This window comes from Gadus morhua, chromosome 20 (genome assembly GCF_902167405.1).
Source record: "Gadus morhua chromosome 20, gadMor3.0, whole genome shotgun sequence".
NCBI classification, from domain to species: Eukaryota; Metazoa; Chordata; class Actinopteri; order Gadiformes; family Gadidae; genus Gadus; species Gadus morhua.
Genome location: NC_044067.1, coordinates 1,691,909 through 1,712,071, shown reverse-complemented (window position 1 = coordinate 1,712,071; position 20,163 = coordinate 1,691,909). Strand labels below are relative to the sequence as shown.

Below are 20,163 nucleotides of genomic sequence, written 5' to 3'. Positions count from 1 at the left end.
TGGCCGTGTGTGTGTGTGTGTGTGGGGAGGGGGGATTCTCTGTGCGGGTAGGAAGAGGTTTGTGTATGAGGAGCAATGTGTCTGGGATGTGTCTGCCGTGTGTGTGTGTGTGGGGGTGTGTGTGTGTGTGTTTGCACACGTGTGGTTGGGTGACAGCCCTGTGCTTCATGGCTGCCTGTGTGTTTATGTTTCCATTACCACTTAGAATATTACCGTCCTCCTCCTTGGAAAATGCACTCATCAGACGAGTGTCAGAGAAAAATGTCTTCAAAAAAATAGCAATATTAGGACTTTCTTAACAAACAGTTTAGAATAACGTCGACGTCCATTACCCGCGTCAGTCTTTATGCTCCTCTTAAGCTGTTCTTCATGGAGCTTTTCATGTCAGAGTTGTGGTTCAGATGACGACACGCACAAGGGGAGAACCACTGTTTGGGTGATCCTAGCTTTACTGGCTCGTCACGGGTAGACCAGCGCATAATGAAACCGCGACGGCGGGATAAACAGCTTTGCTTGTTTATGCGTCTGATTCAAAGTGGTTCCTCCACACCTTCATCCACCCGTCGAGACTTCACTTTCCATCCGTGTCTAGCGAGACCACCCAGGTGTCGGTCTAACTCTCCCCCCCCCTGTCTCACCATGGAAGCCCCTCAGAGGAAGCCGTCTGACTGGCTTCAGGCTAACACAGCCTGGCTTATCTCCTCGCTCCTGTGTTTCATTAATCACACCGTGGAAGGGGAATGGGTGCAGCCAGCACCCCACACAACCTGACCTGACCCCCCCACCCCCCCCCCCCAGCCCACACACACTGACGTCTGGGTGGGGGTGGGGGGGGGGGGGGGGTGCTCTGTCCCAGCACCCTAACAGCTCAGCCTCTGCTAAGCCGACTGATCCCTTCCACACAATTGCTGTTTAGCGAGTCCAAAACGTCGGACTTAGCGTGTCTCGGCTGCGGCTTTCTGCTTCAACACCGTTGACTTATCCGCCTGCCCCCTTCTTGTTGCTCTGTCGACTTAACTCTTCTTCTTTATCTCCTCCGTAGACGACGAGATGGGGAAGTCGGACAGCTCCTCCGGGAGCATGGACAGCTTCCAGGTAGGTCGTCACAACCGTCCTCTGGTTGAACGCTTCATCAGGGACATTATGGATGCGTTATGGATGTTTGTCTCAGTAACATTCTAAGGTTCAACCTGAGACTGGACATCTCCACGGTCTTTGAATGATAAGCGTAGCACATTTGAATTCATAAACCATACTTAAAAGAACACACACACTATATAAACACACTAGCGGTCGTTGGCACGTTGTTATTATGGCAGCTGTCTTAAAAATGTAACACATTCCCCCTTAATATCAATGTGGCACATCATCATTTCTTCCGCTGGGTTTGAGGTGCATACGGACAGAACTGATATCCTGTCAGGGCCGTGGCCGACAGGTCAGGGTTAACATAACGTCTGTCTGGGGGCCTGCAGCCGTGCGGACACCCTGGTGTGTTGCACGGCTCCCCACCGCAGTCTCTACCGGAGCCCCCTTCTCTTTAACCCCTGGACCCGTCGGGCCCCCGTTTCCGTCAGCTCGTAAAACACAACACCTTACTTCCAGACGCACACACAATGCAGGGCTGTCCTGACTCCTGACGATGATCAAAGCTGTTGAGCATGAAAAGGTGCACTGGCGAGGAAAACTGTAATGTAACGCGTCTGCTGTCCTCAGAGCGCGCGGGACATCGAATCCAAGATGAGGAACGAGACCAGGTTCAAGCTGTTCACCCTGGACCCCGACACGCAGGTAAAGGAAACGCATGAGCGCAGAGGAGGACGTTTATCTCATCACCGTGACGACCCCGGAGCACTCAGCCTTCTCCTCTTTCCTCCGTTTGACAGAAACTGGACTTCTCGGGGATCGAGCCGGACGGGAAACCGTTTGAGGAGAAGTTTGGGAAGCGCATCCTGGTGAACTGCAACGACCTCTCCTTCAACCTGCAGAGCTGCGTGGCGGAGAACGAAGAGGGGCCCACCACCAACGTAAGCAGGATGGGTCGGTCGGTCTCTGTTGTCATGGCAGCGATCGATGGCCCGTGCATTACGCCCGCTCACCACTCTAGCTAATGAGCTTAGCGCGGGGGGGGGGGGGGGGAGAGGAAGTGATGGTAAGGGCTCCATCCCATCAGCATCTGTCTCGCCAAGAGATGAGGTTGGCATGGTTACCGGCTCATCGTGGTATAAGTCGTCTAGTGTTGTCCCGACTCGACACTTAAGTACTTTAGTGTCCTCGCAGACACAAAAAAGGCTCTTTGTGTTTTGACATGAATTATGTGGTACGAGTTGACTAGACTCATTAACAACTTCTTCCCTGGGAGATTCTGTCGTTCGTTTCTCAGCGGTCGGTTCTCCTTCTGTTCCTTCTTCAGGTGGAGCCGTTCTACGTCACCCTGTCCCTGTTCGACATCCAGAACAGCAGGAAGATCTCCTCAGACTTCCACGTGGACCTCAACCACCCCTCCGTCAGGGGCATGCTGCCCAATAACGGCAGCCACTACATCAACGGGGGCGGGGACTCTGTCCACGGAGCGCAGCGATTGGTCCACGGTGTTCCCGAGGCGGCCATGCAGTACCCCAGAAAGGTACACTCATCATGAATGGATGATTCATATCTGAGTTTATCAGTACGAAGTTGTTGGAGAACCCGAGCTCTAAATGTTATCCTTGAGAGCTCCATCCCGTTTGGTGTGTGTGTGTTTGGTGTGTGTCCCGTTCTCACGGGACACACACCAAACACACACACCAAACGCACACACCAACACACACACCAAACACACACACCAACACACACCTAACACACCCACCACGCTGGGCTCTACCCTCCTCACCAAAAGCAGTTTTTCGTAGCGATGAGCGTTATCCCGGTCCCCCCCCCCTGTCTGGACTCCTGATTACGGTCGTTTGATGTGTGGCGTCTTCTGAGCGGAACGTGTTCTCCCTCCCCAGGGGGTGTTCTCGGTGACCTGCCCCCACCCGGAGATCTTCCTGGTGGCGCGCGTGGAGAAGATCCTGCAGGGAGGGATCACCCATTGTGCAGAGCCCTACATGAAGAGCTCCGACTCCACCAAGGTGAGGAGGGGCAGGGGGAACACATGCATACGCATACACACGCACGCTTTCACATCTACAAACACATGCTCACACATACACACACTTATACACACAGAAAACACTCACGCATACACATACACAGGCTCACACATACACACACACATGCTCACGCACGCACGCACACACACGCGCACGCACACACATATGTGCTTCTCATCTGCTTTCTTACACATGCTCAGCGGATAGGAATGAGTTTCCACATGATAAGGGATCAGGGTCTAACTGGTAAAAGTATAGGGCCACGTGAACACACACGCACACACACGTACACACACACACACACACACACGTACACACACACACACTTACACACTTACACACACACACACATACACACACACACACACACACATACACACACACACACACACACAGACAAGTACACACACACGTACTACACACACACACACACGTACACAAACACGTACACACAAACTGGGGGCTAGGCAGTTCAGCCGGGGTCGTGACCCCTCTGGGGGCTAGGCAGTACAGTCGGGGTCGTGACCCCTCTGGGGGCGAGGCAGTTCAGCCGGGGTCGTGACCCCTCTGGGGGCGAGGCAGTACAGCATCAGTGGGCATCAACATGAGTCAGTAATTCGATGCTGATCCGATTTGCACGTCGTTGGGATGGAGTCTCTTTATCTCGGTCGGCCAAAGAATGCTTCTCTGTGTGCCCAGGACGAGTATCTCCTCTGGGCTCCTGCATGCGTCTGTGTTGTGATTGGCTGCCATGTTTCAGCTCTTTGGTTTAAACATGGCTGCCAATGTTAAGCGGGAAGCTGAAAACCATCTGTTTCCCGTTGGGTAAAGCTTTTGTCTCTGTCTCTCTCTCCCACTGTTCATTGTCCATCTACGTCTCTCTCTCTCTACCTCTCTACCTCTCTCTCTCTACCGCTCTCTCTCTCTCTCTACCTCTCTCGTTTCCTCTCTCTCTCTACCTCTCTACCTCTCTCTCTCTCTCTCTCTCTCTCTCTCTACCTCTCTCTACCTCTCTCTACCTCTCTCTACCTCTCTACCTCTCTCTCTCTCTCTCTACCTCTCTCTCTCTCTCCACTAGGTGGCGCAGAAGGTTCTGAAGAATGCCAAGTGGGCGTGCAACCGGCTGGGGCATTACAGAATGCCCTTTGCCTGGGCAGCGAGGTATTGAACCAGCACACCAGGGGTTTAATGTGGATTTGGGGTAATTGGGTTCAAATGTGGACACAACTGGGTTAGAGTTGGGTTAGGGTTACACAACAGCGTTACACAACAGTGCGTAAAGATAACATGTAACCTCATGTTCTGCTGCCTTTCTTTGCAAGGTCTCACTTCAAAATGTTCTTTTATATCTCAAGATACTAACTAAAGTTAGTAAAAAAAAAGGTAAAACAATAAAAGATGATATAATGACCTTTAGTAATAATAATCGAGTGAAGACCAGCGTGCAGTGGGAGATGATGTCAGGCTGCCCCACTCTGACCCCTCACCTCTGACCCCTCTCCGCTGACCTTTGACCCCTGTCCTCCAGGCCTCTGTTTAAAGACGCTTCCGGGACGCTGGACAAGAGCGCGCGCTTCTCGGCGCTGTACCGGCAGGACAGCAACAAGCTGTCCAACGACGACATGTTCAAACTGCTGGCCGACTTCAGGAAGTGAGCCCTGTTAATGTTAACATCTCAACCTACTGAGGGCGTTATTGTAGTCCAAAACAGGAGCAGCTACTGTTAATGTTAACATCTGAACCTACTGTGATCCTGTAGGCTTTAATGTAGTGCATAACAAGACAGCTGCTGTTAATGTTAACATCTGAACGTAATGGGATCCTGTTGGCTTCAAGAGCATGTCTCTGCAGCGATTCAGTAGACCCTTGCACAGGATATATCATGGAGGATATTAACATGCCCTTGTTCCTCGTCTTGACCTCGCATGTCGTCTTGCGTGTCTTAATGCTCTGTGACCAATGCGAAGGAAGTACTTGACGGTGTTAGTCTCAGGTCAGCTGTTGGGTTAGGTGTAGCTAGCCACTGAAGCCTCGAGCAGCGTCTCACCATCCAGTGTAAATGTGATAACCTGAAGGTTAGCGTTCAGTGTCTCCCCTCCTCTCCCCCCAGTCTTATGATGAGTTCTTATCTGCTGTCCTCCCCCAGACCTGAGAAGATGGCCAAGCTCCCGGTGATCCTGGGGAACCTGGACGTCACCATCGACAGCGTGGCTCCCGACCTCACCAGTGAGTGTTCCGGTTACTGCCTGCTGCTGGCCCAAGAGCAGGAGGAACGCCATATCCACCCTGCTCTGAGGGATCCCTGTCTGCGTTAAGATATTCTGCTCTCTCTCTCTCTCTCTCTCTCTCTCCTCTCCTCTCCTCTTCTCTCTCTCTCTCTCTCTCTCTCTCTCTCTCTCTCTCTCTCTCTCTCTCTCTCTCTCTCTCTCTCTCTCTCTCTCTCTCTCTCTCTCTCTCTCTCTCTCTCTCTCTCTCTCTCTCTCTCTCTCTCTCTCTCTCCCCCTCTCTCTCTCTCTGTGTCTCAGACCTCGTTACCTCGTCCTACATTCCCGTGAAATTGTTCGATAACGGCGAGAAGGCCAACATCCTGTTTGAGGTGGAGGAGTTTGTTCCGAGCATCGCTAAGTGCTCCCAGCCGTTCACCACCTACAACAACCACCTGTACGTGTACCCCCGGCAGCTCAAGTATGACGGGCAGAAGGCCTTCGCCAAGGTACGCAGAACCACCGTCTTAATGACGAAGTGCATCGTTATAGAATTACTGTATAATCGTACCCTTACTGTACCGAGAGTGATATATTTTTGTTTCTCCAAATAATTATTCGCGAATACTTGCTTTGGATAAAAGCGTCTGCTAAATGCTGTTAATCTAAATATAAATAATTGCACGTGTATTAATGGTTGCATTTGGTTCCTATGTAAAACAATGTAACGTGTTCATACACACCGTTTGTAAAAAGAAAACGACGTGACTGACCATAGATCAGGCGGCATAGTGCAGTGGGTTCCTGGGTGCCGTTCTGCTGAAGGTCAGCTGTGTCCCCCGGGGGCTCCTCTTGTTGTCCCCCACGGAGCGGACCCCCAGCGTGGCCCCGGGGACTCCTCCTGGTGACCCCACGGAGCGGACCCCCAGCGAGGCCCACAGCTCACTGCCTCTGTTCTGTCCGTCCGTCCGCAGGCCAGGAACATCGCGGTGTGCATCGAGGTCAAGGACTCTGACGAGGAGGATGCTCTGCCGCTGAAGGTGAACACCAACGCAGCAGGGAGACGCAGAAGTGGCAGTGCCTGCAGAGATTGTGCAACATTCAAAAATATTACAATAAGATGACAAATAGAATAGAAATAAGAAATAAAATAACAATTAAACAAATTAGCCCTATGTAGAATACAAATCTGTAACAGTTTAAAAAATACAAATGTGCGAAATACAATAATAGAGTAGTCTGTTATATTTTTTGTCTGCGTGTGTGCATGAGTGCCAACCGTCCGTCTGTCCCACAGTGTATCTACGGGCGGCCGGGGGGGCAGCTGTTCACCAAGAACGCCTTAGCTGCAGTGCTCCATCACCAACACAACCCCGAGTTCTACGACGAGGTGAGAGGCCCTCCCATCTCCCCGTCACCCTGTGCCCTCTCTCGGTCGTCACAGTGATGAGCGGGATGTAGTTCTGTCAAAGGGTGTTGAATGGAATTCAACTCGCTCCAGAGGTTTTGAAGATATTTCTGCTCACCCGATTCTCAATGAAGGTTTTGTTGCTTTCACACCGAGTCTGTCTGTCTGTCTGTCTGTCTGTGTGCGTGCGTGCGTGCGTGCGTGCGTGCGTGCGTGCGTGCGTGCGGAGGACCGCATGAAGCACCAGCGAGACTGCAGTGTTTTAAAGTTGTAATCTGCTCCTCCTTCAGTTCAAGATCGAGCTGCCGACCCAGCTCCACGAGAGGCACCACCTGCTCTTCACCTTCTACCACGTCAGCTGTGACAGCAACAGCAAGGCCAGCACCAAGAAGAGGGACATGGTGGAGACCCAAGGTACGCGACGCACTGAACCCATCCCTCACTGAGGACCTAAATGTTGGGATGATGACATCAATGTGTTTAAACGAGCTCTGGACCACTCTCATGGGACAGGACATTCTATCAGTAAGACAAAAGGTTCTGGGTTTGAAACCCAATGTTTACAATGATAGTAAGCACCTTTGAGCAAGATGTCTCCCCCCCTGACCTACTCATTGATTAATGAAAAGAATAGCCACTGACAGCGGCTTTGTAGAAAAGCGTCAGCGGGATCCCAGAGTAGTGAGTAAACAGGTGCTGTCCTATCCTGTCTGTGGCGCTGTGATGACTGACCCCCCCCTGCCCCCCAGTGGGCTACGCCTGGATCCCCCTGCTGAAGGACGGCCGGATGATCATGAACGAGAGCCAGGCCTCCGTGGCCTCCAGCCTGCCCACCGGCTACCTCAGCGGCCAGGACGGAGCCACCAAGGTAGGGGAGCCGAGGGGGAGCCGAGGGGGAGCCGAGGGGAGCCGAAGGGAGCCGAAGGGAGCCGAGGACTCCCCTCGGCTCCCTTTGATGGGGTACTACCATAAAGCAACTCAATTTGAGAGCATTACTAACAAGCATTGTTGTTGTTGTTGTTGTTGTGATGTTAGCACTCCGGCCCTGACGTCAAGTGGGTGGACGGAGGCAAGCCGCTCTTCAAGGTGTCCACTCACCTGGTCTCCACCGTGTACACCCAGGTCAGCCACGCCCCTCTGGAGCTACGTCAGTACGATCTACAGCTTCTGGGTCCAGAGCCTAACGCCTCCTCTCCCCTCTCCCCCCTCCTCTCCCATCCCTCCTCAACCCTTCTCTCCCCCCTCCTCTCCCCCTCCTCTCCCCCCTCAACCCTCGTCTCCCCCCTCCTATCCCCCCTCCTCTCCCCTCTCGTCCCCCTCCTCTCCCCTCTCCCCTCTCGTCTCCCGCTCCTCTCCCTCTTCTCCCCTCTCTTCTCCCCCTCCCATCCCTCTTCTCTCCCTCCTCTCCCCCCTCCTCTCCCCTCTCCTCTCCCTCCTCGCCCCTCTCCCCTCTCCTCTCCCCCCTCCTCTCCCCTCTCGTCTCCCCCTCCTCTCCCCTCTTCCCTCTCGTCTCCCGCTCCTCTCCTCTCCTCCACCCTCCTCCCCTCTCCTCCCCCCTCTCCCCCCTCCTCTCCCCTCTCCAGGATCAGCATCTGCACAACTTCTTCCAGCACTGCCAGAGCGCGGCAGCCCAGCCGCCCACGTCTGGGGGGGAGCTGGTCAAGTACCTGAAGGTACGCCCCCTCCCGGCCGCGGAGCCGCGGAGCTACGCTAACAAGGGCGCTCCTCGCCTTATCGCTCTGATGGAGTCACGCACATGGGCGCACACACACACACACACACACACACACACACACACACACACACACACACACACACACACACACACACACACACACACACACACACACACACAAATGCACACGCACGCACACACAGAAAAGCCCGATGATAAACAGTCCCGGCCCGCAGGCCGCCGACGTCCTCTCAGCGCTGTCCCCCCCCCTCCCCCTCCCTCCCCCCTCCCTCTCCCCCCCCTCGCCCTGGTTGGTTTCTCTCTATCTCTCCATCTGTGTTCGGCCGTTTGTCCGCGGCTGGTTGTTTATGCGGGGGGGGGGGGGGCAGGACAATGTTGTTGATATGAGCCGCTCCTCGCTGAGGGCCGGGGCCCTTTGTCCCCCGGTACTGAACCAACACGGGGGGGGGGGGGTGCGTGACCTCCCGGGCTCCACCAACGTAAACATCAAAGTGCACTGGAACAATAGGCAGGCCGTGACCGCGGGGGGTCAGAGCGGCCCGCGGGCGGTTCGTACCGTCTGTTTCCCGCCTTGGCCGACCTCGGGCCAGCGTCCGGCGCGGCGAGCGGGCAGGATGTGGTCCACGTCCTCACCGCGGCCGTAAAGCTCTCCGCGGTGGCTCCCGTGCAGCTGGGGCGAGCGTCCTTCTGCCTTATTGCCTTCCTGCCGCCTCCCCTGGCGTCGCTTCACCCCCCGCGTCCGCTAGGGGAGGGGAACAGCGGCAGGAAGGGGAGCTTCCCCTCCGTGATTGGATCCACTCTGGGCCAAACGGGCAGTCAAGATCCACTCTGTTTACCTTGTGTTTTAAATGTGTGTGTGTGTGTGTGTGTGTGTGTGTGTGTGTGTGTGTGTGTGTGTGTGTGTGTGTGTGTGTGAGAAACATTGACATCCACCCCAGGATGCGATCATTCCCAATACACACTTCAAACTCCAGGATCATTAACACACGACCTCTGAATGTGTCCTCACAACGCCCTTCGGTGACCTTGCCCTCCCTGTACAGTTGGATAGTCATTACACACATTGATTTTTTTTAAAGTGTGTTGATATTTTTGTTCCATATTGTTGTTTGTATTTTCCTCCTGTACTTTATGTATCATCACGTTAAGGCTCTTTGAGTCCTGAGAATAAGAACAGCTTCATTAATAAAACGTGTTATCTTTATCACCGTCCTGTTGGCCCTGATGTGATCCGCCTGGCTCCTCCCCCTCAGAGTCTCCACGCCATGGAGAGCCACGTGATGATCAACTTCCTGCCCACCGTGCTCAACCAGCTGTTCAGGGTTCTGACGGCGGCCTCCAACGAGGAGGTGGCGGTCAACGTCACGCGGTACGCCTACATCCTCCTCAGACACCTTCATCACTCTAGCTTCTTCCTCCTCTGATACCTCATTGAAGGGGGCGGGGGGGTGTTCATCACTTTAGCTTCATCTTTAACTCCTGAAGACACTCTTATGGGGGGGATGTTCATCAATAGACTCAAATGAAGACTTATTTCAAGCTTGAAATAATACAAATATAATAGATAATCAAATGGATAAGATAATCTGAAAGATGTTAGTCCTTAAAGATACTTATTTCTATTAGAATTCAAGACATTTTCATATTTTGCATATACATGGAGATCCTTAGATTTAGCTGTTTCAGTTGACTGAGGAAGGTGATGGTTGTTTTCTCCCATGTTTTAGTGTCCAGGTTTGTAACTGATGTGTGTTTTTACGGCTGGCCTGCAGGGTGATGATCCACATCGTGGCTCAGTGCCATGAGGAGGGGCTGGAGCACTACCTGAGGTCCTACGTCAAGGTAACGCAGCCCTAACACAAACACCTCCCCCCAACCCCCACAACCCCCCCAAACTCCCACCGACTCTCAGCCACCGACACTGTCAGCACGTCCTTTAATGTGCCACTTAATGTACATACTTATTGTTCGTCGTATTTAGTACTTAGTTGTTTAGCATCTAATCCTAGCTATCTCTGTTGTCTGCGGGGAATGGGTTAACCTAGTGATAGTTAGTGCTCGGCACTGTACCGACAGAGATATATTGCTGCTTCTCTTTCTTCTGACAATTCTACTGATTGTAAGTCGCGTTGGGTAAAGCGTCTGCTAAATTTCCTGACTGTAATCTAAACGTTAATGTCCTGCCCCCCTGCGCTGCAGTTTGTGTTCAAGACGGAGTCGTTCACGGCGTCCACCAGCCGGTTGGTCCACGAGGAGCTGGCCAAGGCCATGACGGCCATCCTGAAGCCGTCCACAGACTTCCTCACCAGCAACAAGCTGCTGAAGGTGAGAGGCCGACGCGCGGCACACTGCTCCTGGGGGAGGACAGCTCTCTGTTCCCCCCCAGAGAGGACTGGGTCAGTCCCAGGGGCAGAGCTACAGGATGGTTAAAACAGAGAAATACTAAATAAATCAACAGATATGCAAAGAACGTCAGAAAATATATATATAGATGTAAATGCATTCAAAATGTGGGTTTTATTATCAACTGCCTATGCTGCACTACCTGCATTAATGTATATGCTGATAGAGATTGAACCACTGTTGAGTGGTTGAATACCCTATTAATTAAGTAATAAGATACTGTTCAGTATTAACTCTCCATCGTCTTCACCCCTCTCTCCCAGTACTCCTGGTATTTCTTCGAGGCGCTGGTGAAGTCCATGGCGCAGTACCTGATCGAGAGCGGTAAAGTGAAGGTACGTGGCAGGCACCTGTGATGTGATCTGACTCACGCTGCGCTCTCTGTTGACTCGGCGGCTGCAATCAGTCTCCGCTTCCTGCCGGAGCTCAGCCCGAGTTCACCGCGTGCCTGGACCTGTGAGGCCACCGCAGTATCCACAGCCTCAGATAACACACACCCCCCCTCCAGGCATGCATGTTCTATAACCCACAACATTCCTTAAGATAATTTACCCCACCGAGCCACCCTGTGTAATCTCAAGCTCCACTGTGCTAGGAACAAACTCATTCTCCCACAATGCAATGGGGTTCCACTATACTATTTACTATTTACAAATGTAGTCCTTTTTGCCCAAACTGATTGCTAGCAGCATGTAGGCCTGAGGGCTACTTTCTAGCTCCTGTGATTAGCATCACCTGACTCACCCTCTGTGTAGCCCTTGGGGTTTTTACTGTAATATTTCACATTATATTATTATGAAATTAAAGATGCTGTAAAGCTAAGGAACAATCATGTACTAATATGACTTCCTGGTTGCGTTATAGCTGTCACACCAATCGTGTCATTACATGAAATCCTGGTTGTGTAATAACATGACTTCCTGGTTGTGTAATAACATGACTTCCTGGTTGTGTAATAACATGACTTCCTGGTTGTGTAATAACATGACTACCTGGTTGTGTAATAACATGTCTTCCTGGTTGTGTAATAACATGACTTCCTGGTTGTGTAGTAACATGACTTCCTGGTTGTGTAATAACATGACTTCCTGGTTGTGTAACAACATGACTTCCTGGTTGGTTAATAACATGACTTCCTGGTTGTGTAATAACATGACTTCCTGGTTGTGTAATAACATGACTTCCTGGTTGTGTAATAACATGACTACCTGGTTGTGTAATAACATGTCTTCCTGGTTGTGTAATAACATGACTTCCTGGTTGTGTAGTAACATGACTTCCTGGTTGTGTAATAACATGACTTCCTGGTTGTGTAACAACATGACTTCCTGGTTGGTTAATAACATGACTTCCTGGTTGGTTAATAACATGACTTCCTGGTTGTGTAATAACATGACTTCCTGGTTGTGTAACAACATGACTTCCTGGTTGTGAAACAACATGACTTCCTGGTCGTGTAATAACATGACTTCCTGGTCGTGTAACAACATGACTTCCTGGTTGGTTAATAACATGGCTTCCTGCCGGTTCCCCCCCAGCTGTCGAGGAACCAGCGGTTCTCAGCGTCCTTCCACCACACGGTGGAGACGCTGGTCAACATGATGATGCCCCACGTGACCCAGAAGTACAAAGACAACCTGGACGCCGCCCGCAACGCCAACCACAGCCTGGCCGTCTTCGTCAAGGTGAGGCTCCCTCCAACACCAGCTTGTATATCGTTATTTGGGATGATTTAGAAGCACCATACGTGTGTGCGTGATGCGTATACATAGTAAGATATTGACTGAGGTACACAGAGGTCACAGACGATTCTGTTTTTGTCGTTGACACGGTTTGTGTTTATGTTGCAGCGGTGTTTCACTCTGATGGACCGAGGCTTCGTCTTCAAGCAGATCAACAACTACATTCACTGCTTCATGCCCGGTGACCCCAAGGTAAGGAGCCCACTCACCCAGCTCCTCATCCATTCACTCGCCCAGACCCTCGTTCACTCACCCAGCCCCTCATTCACTCACCCAGCCCCTCATTCACTCACCCAGACCCTCATTCACTCACCCAGCCCCTCATTCACTCACCCAGACCCTCATTCACTCACCCAGCCCCTCATTCATTCACCCAGCCCCTCATTCACTCACCCAGCCCCTCATTCACTCACCCAGCCCCTCATTCACTCACCCAGCCCCTCATTCACTCACCCAGACCCTCATTCACTCACCCAGACCCTCATTCACTCACCCAGCCCCTCATGCATTCACTCACCCAGCCCCTCATTCACTCACCCAGCCCCTCATGCATTCACTCACCCAGACCCTCATTCACTCACCCAGACCCTCATTCACTCACCCAGCCCCTCATTCATTCATTCACTCCTCTGCAGAGTCATTAAAAAGCATGATTAGAACGTACAGTGATAATATCTGCATCTTTTAGTCTCCGCAGAATGTTTTTAGAGGTTATCGTTTTGCTTTTTAACAATAATTGTTCCTATATTAAAGCTGTGTTTTTGTGTTATATTTTTGTACACAGACCTTATTTGAGTTCAAGTTTGAGTTCCTGCGCGTCATCTGCAACCACGAGCACTACGTCCCCCTCAACCTGCCCATGCCATTCGGCAAGGGACGGATACAGAGGTTCCAAGGTGAGGAGGGATCTGAACAGCTTCCAGTGAACTCATGACTTAGTGTTGCTTGTGTTATGTGATCAAATCCCCCAATGCTCACGTCACTGTTGTGAACATGGACACTTTCATGTAATCCCTCATAAAAAGTTATCACTCATATTGAGTACACATCATTTCACCATCACATAAATCAGATACATGAGATACATAAAAAACATACGATGCATAAGAAGCATGTTCTGTTCTTACGTCTGTTTTCACAGAGTTGACAGTTCTGTTATCCTCTCCCTCTCTCCTCACACATAGCTTTACTAGCTCCTAGCATGGAGGCCTTTGACGCTCCAATAGGTGGGTGAGAAGAAGCAGGCTGGTTGTTTATCGAGTGGAATTAAAAAGCTAAAATAATCTAAGAACTGTTCCCAAAACACTAAGCAGAGCTCGGATGATTCCCTGAACACATTTAATCAGCGCAGTGATAACGCTTACGCTCAGAATGTTCTGTGCTAAAAACGCTGCGTTTAGTTGTGCATAGATCAATTAATATTGCTGAATCTATAACTGTGATTTGGCTCGTTTGTGTGAGACAACGGCTTGTGGTTTGGCTGTGTTCAGGATTCATGAGGTGATTGTAACAGCAATAACCCTTGGATTTGCTGTCTTTGCTTTAATTATCTGCACACAATATGTGAGTTAATATGGACTCAATCTGATGAATAGATTTCATTCTGGATATTTTACTTAATTTGATTTGTTTACCTTGTGATTTCTGTTTTGTTTGAAACACTGTTTAAAGCACTCATGAACAAATCGATTTCTGTAATTTGATTGATAAGTTTTTAACTTGTGTAAGACGTTATGAACTGCATTCACTCAAGCATCAAAACGATATTCCTTAAAGCACAAATCATCAGAGCCAAGAATCCTAATCAGTGTTTCTTCTTTAACACGTTTTAACCCGTAGTTACCCTCGTACTAACCCGGGTGGCGTTCACTCCCCAACAAACACATTCTCCATGACGGCTCTAACCACCGCCATCTTGTGTTTGTCGTCAACACTAATCTCCGCCTCTAACTGCATCTCCTCCCTGAGCGTCTGGAGAGCTCCTCCTCCTCTGGAAAGCTCCTCCTCCTCTGGAGAGCTCCTCCTCCTCTGGAGAGCTCCGCCTCCTCTGGAGAGTTCCTCCTCCTCTGGAGAGCTCCGCCTCCTCTGCACCGCCTCTCAACAGCGCTGTGTTCCTCCTCCGCCCCTTAGACCTCCAGCTGGACTACTCCCTGACGGAGGACTTCTGCCGGAACCACTTCCTGGTTGGGCTCCTCCTCCGGGAGGTGGGCGGGGCCCTGCAGGAGTTCCGGGAGATCCGGGGGATCTCCATCCACGTGCTCAAGAGCCTGATGATCAAGCACACCTTCGACGACCGCTACACCAACAAGGTGGGGCTCCTTCCCACTGCCTCCCCCCCGGGGTTCTATGAGCCCTCAAGGTTACGGTTCAGTTAAAGGTCCCATGGCATGCCACCAGGTGTGAGTGTGATTAGCCATTACAAGCCGTTTTAAAAAACTGCCCCTTATGACATCCCAAGTGGGCGTGCCCACCTAGATGTATGACGGATAGATGAGAAACGTATTCTACAGTCCACTGGGTAGGCTGGTAGACTGATCTATCCAGCACACATCTAGTTGGACACGCCAACTAGTGATGTCATATGGGGCAGATTTTCAATACGGCTTGTAAGGCTAATCACACTCACACCTGGTGGCATGTCATGGGACCTTTAAGGCTGCAGTAGGTCAGTGGGACAGTTGTAAATAGAGACAGTAGAGGAAGGTTAGTATGTGGCTCGGCTGGTAACCGAGTGGTTGCTAGTTTGATCCCCGGCTCCTCCTAGCTGAGTGTCGAGGCGTCCCTGAGCGAGACGACTCACCCTGACTGCTCCTGACGAGCCGGCTGTCGCCCTGCGTGGCTGACACCGCCATCGGTGTGTTCATGTGTGCACGAATGGGTGAATGTTTGGCAGTATTGAAAAGCGCTTTGAGTGGCCACTGGTTGGAGAAGCGCTGCAAAAATGAGGGTCCATTTACCATGGAGGGAAGGTTCTCAGTTGTAAAGAGAGACAGCAGATGAATGGACGTCTTTGAAACTAAATAACCCCAAAGAAAACGTCACTGTTGCATCACACACCTGTGATGGCAGATGCAAGATGGATTCCCTGAACCTGTCAGGGAAGAGATGCCTTGATTGGTCAGAAAGGTGCTTGGAGCGGTCCAAAAACTCGAAATTGTTGCAAAGAGATGAGGGCATCAACATGAAACAGATATTATCACAGAGCATTTCACGCACTAAAAGCTGACGGATAGATAAAGCCTTTGCAGCAAATGACACTCTAATTACTGTTGTTAAATCTTGCCTACAGCGCATGAAAGCCTCTCGTTTTTTTTTTATAGAGTCAGCAAGCCAGACTAGCCACTCTCTACCTGCCCTTGTTTGGCCTGCTGCAAGAGAACGTCAACAGACTGAACGTGAAGGAAGTCACCCCATTCAGCGTCAACCATTCCAACAACGTAAGGGCGCCATCTTGTGGTGGTACATCGACACTACAGGCGAATAAAGTGAGAATGTTTTCGTTCTTGGCCTTGATTCTGCTTGTTTTTGTTTCAGAATGGCAGAGACGATAACCTTTCGGGCAATGCCCTGATGACCCCTCCCAGGTCCAGCACTTTTCTGGACAACAGTTTACACAAAGATGTGTTTGGAGTCATCTCTGGCACTGGTGGGTTTAAACAGAGGACGGAGAAATCTAGACGATTTTTATTTACTTCATTTTATTGGAGTTTGTGCCTTTATTGACAGGGCAAATTAATTAGTCATGCCACCACTCCAGCTCACTATGTTGGAGGTTTAGTCACACTAGGCAAATAAAGTGACCGAATTGTTTTGTTCTTGGCTTTTGATTTTGTCACACTAGTGTTACTAATGTAGAGGTTTAATCAAACTAGTTTTACTAAGGTGGAGGTTTAGTCACTAGTGTTACTAAGGTAGGGGTTTAGTCACACTAGTGTTACTACCGTGGAGGTTTAGTCACTAGTGTTACTACGGTGGAGGTTTAGTCAGACTAGTGTTACTAAGGTGGAGGTTTGGTCACTAGTGTTACTAAGGTGGAGGTTTGGTCACTAGTGTTACTAAGGTGGAGGTTTAGTCACTAGTGTTACTAAGGTGGAGGTTTAGTCAAACTAGGGTTACTAAAGTGGAGGTTTAGTCACACTAGTGTTACTAAGGTGGAGGTTTAGTCAGCCTAGTGTTACTAAGGTGGAGGTTTAGTCAGCCTAGTGTCACTACGGTGGAGGTTTAGTCACACTAGTGTTACTAAGGTGGAGGTTTAGTCAGCCTAGTGTCACTACGGTGGAGGTTTAGTCAGCCTAGTGTCACTACGGTGGAGGTTTACTCACTGGTGTTACTAAGGTGGAGGTTTGGTCAGACTAGTGTCACTACGGTGGAGGTTTACTCACTGGTGTTACTAAAGTGGAGGTTCAGTCACACTGGCGTTGTTCTCCCCCCAGCCTCTCCTCACACCACCTCCACCCCCAACATCAACCTGGTCCGCAACGCCGACTCGCGCGGCTCCCTCATCAGCACCGACTCCGGCAGCAGCCTGACGGAGAAGCACCACGACAAGGCCAGCTCCCTGGACAAGGTGAGGCCCAGCAGGGGACCCAAGCATCCTCCATACAAACGTTGTGCTGCGGCTGATGAACTCGTGTTCAACGCCTCCCCCAGGAAAATGTGTTTCTTGTGTTGGCATCGAGTACAAAAACACGTGATCACACATGCTGCCATTAGGCGATTGGCTGAGAGCGCCTAAAGGAACGTTACTCTGACTGTAACCCTAACCATTCACCCCCCCCCCCCCCCCCCCGGCACGGGCAGAGGGAGTTTGTACGGCGCCACTCTGTCAATGTCCTGCGCTTCCTCGCGGACGCAGAGGAGATCGCGCTCGCCAAGCGCGCCAAACGCATCACCATGGACTTCTCGATGCTGTCGGCCCCCCGGCTGCTGGCGGGCTCCGCCCCCCCGCCCGTCATTCCTCTTCAAGTATAACCATACCCCCCTCCGACCCCGCCCTGAAAAAGGACGCATCCGTCTCTTTTTTAGCGTTTTCAGCCTCACTCATTCTTCCTCAGCGAAGGGAACGACTCTCGGAGAATTCTCCCCCGAAGCGAGGAGGGAGAATGACTGAATCCCAGCTGGGAATCTCCCAGCGTGCGTGTGTGTGTGTGTGTGTGTGTGTGTGTGTGTGTGTGTGTGTGTGTGTGTGTGTGTGTGTGTGTGTGTGTGTGTGTGTGTGTGTGTGTGTGTGTGTGTGTGTAATTCTGTGTTTGCCTTTCGCTTTCGAGCCCTTTCTTTGCCAGATGATCTCCAGGCAGGGTTGTGTGTTTTATCCGGTGCCACGGACTGGAGCTGCTGTCGTATAATCAAACTGCCTCCTTATCGGCTGTTCTGCTGCTATCTGGCCTCCCAGATGTCCTCGTTAGGACGCACACTGACAGGGATTTATCTGCACTCTCAGAACCCCTCCTCCCGTGTGACGTTCTAAACCTGGACGACGGATCTGAGAGCGACCGCAGGGATAAGGATATATTTACTTTATTAAGGGTGGAATAAGGCTGGTTTGGAGAGAGTAGGGAGGGGGCAGGATCAGAGAGATGGGTTAAGTACCCTTAAGTATCCTTAAGTACCCTTAATTGTGTGGTTATTACTTTGGTTTTGGTCTTGGGCGGACCTTTCGAGGTCCTTTGTGACACTCAGATTGTCGATTTTTGCAGATTTTCCTTTGCAAATAAAGAGTGGAAGCAATAAAATGCATCCATAAATATATTTAACATCCATGACGGCATCATTCTAAATCGGAATGTTTGCTTTTCGCCATAGCAGCGTCACATTGCGGCCAATCAGAATCCAGCGTGGGCCGCAGCCGCATGAAGGCCAGCCCTCTCTCTGCTCATGGTTTCCATGAAGTCATCTCCAGTGGGTTACCTCGTCTAGACCGCTGGCAAACAAACGCACTTCGTCGTCCCCCCCCCCCCCTGTGGTAGAGCTGCTGCTGCCTGCTGGCTCTCCTCTGATTGCTTTGGACCGATTGTAGACCACTTCTAGACCTCTCATGTAAAGCCTCTTCTCCTTGCGTAGCGCCCTGCTGTAGGCCTGACTCTGGGGTAGAGCCCGCCGAGGTCAGATCCCGGGCCCGGCGTTGTAAACGTTGTGTTCTGCGCTGACGTGCCACCGGTAGATGGATAGAGCTGCTGACGTCAGGTTCTGAAGCGTTGTGATGTGATCTCCTCTCTCGGCGTCTCCGCTGGACGCTCGTGGACTGCCCTCCGTCTCATCCGGCGGTGCTTTTGGTCCTGAAGTTGAACACATTATGATCGGTTTGTTCAGTTCCATGACCAAATCATTGCACTGTGGTGAGCCGGATCATCCATGGATGTTTTAATCAGATTGTAGCTTTACATTTTCCCCCCCCTTTAGGTGGCAAATGATTCAATGATAATGCATCATTTACTGATTCTAAATAAAAACCTCTCTTACAAATTAAAACTTTGGGAGGACTTCAATACGTTGATCTGATCTCCCAATTTAAACAGCTTTCGTGAAATCATTCTTCCACTCGTAACTCTGGCAGAGTCTCCTGCCGATGTGAACTGTGTTGTCGTGGTTCCTCCACCCTCTCTGACTGATGTCCGATGTCTCCGTCCGCCCAGAACCAGCCGGCCTCCACCCTGGGCAGCTGCCTGCTTCGCAGTGACAAGCTGGAGCAGGCGGAGATCAAGAACCTCCTCATGTGCTTCCTCCATGTCCTCAAGAGCATGTCCGAAGGTAGGAGGAACCCTCTCTCTCCGATTCAGTCTCGAAGGGGTCTTGTGTTCGCCCGGCGGCCATCTTGGATCCAAACGGATGGAGTTTGGGGAACTTGTTCACCCGGCGGACATCTTGGATCCAAACGGATGGAGTTTGGGGAACTTGTTCACCTGGCGGCCATCTTGGATCCAAACGCTAGCATGACGAGGGGAACTGAATGCGGAGCGCCGCATTCAGTTCCCCTCGTCATGCTAGCGTTTGGATCCAAGATGGCCACCAGGTGAACAAGTTCCACCGACTGAAAGCGCGGTGAATCTGAAATCAATTAATCAATCCGTTCTTCCCGTTCCAGATGCTCTGTTCACCTACTGGAGCAAGGCCTCGGCGGTCGAGTTGATGGACTTTTTCACTCTCGTCGAGTAAGGGAGACTTCGGTTCTTACTGTGAATGATTGTGGGAACATGCCAGGTCGCGAGGTCTGTTGAGGTGTATTGAAACATGTGTGTTTTCTTCTTTGTTTCCTTAGAGTTTGCCTCCATCAGTTCAGATACATGGGGAAGAGATACATCGCCAGGTAACGTCCGCGCAGCCTCAATCTGATGCCTTTATTGATTACTGATGTATGGTAATGTTATGGCAAAACATATACATTTACATTATAAAAATAATATAATCTGAAAAGTATCAAGAATGAATTAATGGAAATATCCTTCTGATTATACATCCGATGTTACATCGTGCTTGCAATTATAGTCTCTTATTCTTCCAGTATAGAAAGTAAAGTCTACTGTGTGTGTGCTCACTGTGTAACCGTTTAAAGATATGCTCCCTGTGTCATCATGTGTGT

At 50.9% G+C, this 20,163-nt stretch overlaps 1 protein-coding gene across 7 annotated transcripts in view; it reads left to right on the top strand.

Moving 5' to 3' along the window:
* LOC115532754 (dedicator of cytokinesis protein 9) overlaps positions 1-20,163 on the top strand; it is an 81,914-nt gene that overhangs the window by 45,673 nt on the left and 16,078 nt on the right. For 4 of the 7 annotated variants that reach the window (XM_030342629.1, XM_030342631.1, XM_030342628.1 and 1 more), the window contains exons 9-38: positions 1,043-1,095; positions 1,717-1,791; positions 1,887-2,027; positions 2,414-2,626; positions 2,991-3,113; positions 4,213-4,295; positions 4,663-4,785; positions 5,281-5,360; positions 5,660-5,847; positions 6,313-6,378; positions 6,636-6,728; positions 7,037-7,160; positions 7,496-7,614; positions 7,782-7,868; positions 8,330-8,419; positions 9,696-9,811; positions 10,215-10,284; positions 10,642-10,767; positions 11,109-11,180; positions 12,384-12,530; positions 12,696-12,779; positions 13,372-13,483; positions 13,772-13,813; positions 14,718-14,896; positions 15,908-16,024; positions 16,122-16,233; positions 17,021-17,154; positions 19,220-19,334; positions 19,669-19,735; positions 19,843-19,890. In XM_030342629.1, coding sequence (XP_030198489.1) covers positions 1,043-1,095; positions 1,717-1,791; positions 1,887-2,027; positions 2,414-2,626; positions 2,991-3,113; positions 4,213-4,295; positions 4,663-4,785; positions 5,281-5,360; positions 5,660-5,847; positions 6,313-6,378; positions 6,636-6,728; positions 7,037-7,160; positions 7,496-7,614; positions 7,782-7,868; positions 8,330-8,419; positions 9,696-9,811; positions 10,215-10,284; positions 10,642-10,767; positions 11,109-11,180; positions 12,384-12,530; positions 12,696-12,779; positions 13,372-13,483; positions 13,772-13,813; positions 14,718-14,896; positions 15,908-16,024; positions 16,122-16,233; positions 17,021-17,154; positions 19,220-19,334; positions 19,669-19,735; positions 19,843-19,890 — 3,199 coding nt within the window. The remainder of the gene's footprint in view (positions 1-1,042; positions 1,096-1,716; positions 1,792-1,886; positions 2,028-2,413; positions 2,627-2,990; positions 3,114-4,212; positions 4,296-4,662; positions 4,786-5,280; positions 5,361-5,659; positions 5,848-6,312; positions 6,379-6,635; positions 6,729-7,036; positions 7,161-7,495; positions 7,615-7,781; positions 7,869-8,329; positions 8,420-9,695; positions 9,812-10,214; positions 10,285-10,641; positions 10,768-11,108; positions 11,181-12,383; positions 12,531-12,695; positions 12,780-13,371; positions 13,484-13,771; positions 13,814-14,717; positions 14,897-15,907; positions 16,025-16,121; positions 16,234-17,020; positions 17,155-19,219; positions 19,335-19,668; positions 19,736-19,842; positions 19,891-20,163) is intronic. The other 3 variants (XM_030342633.1, XM_030342632.1, XM_030342630.1) reach the window with 1 other exon arrangement.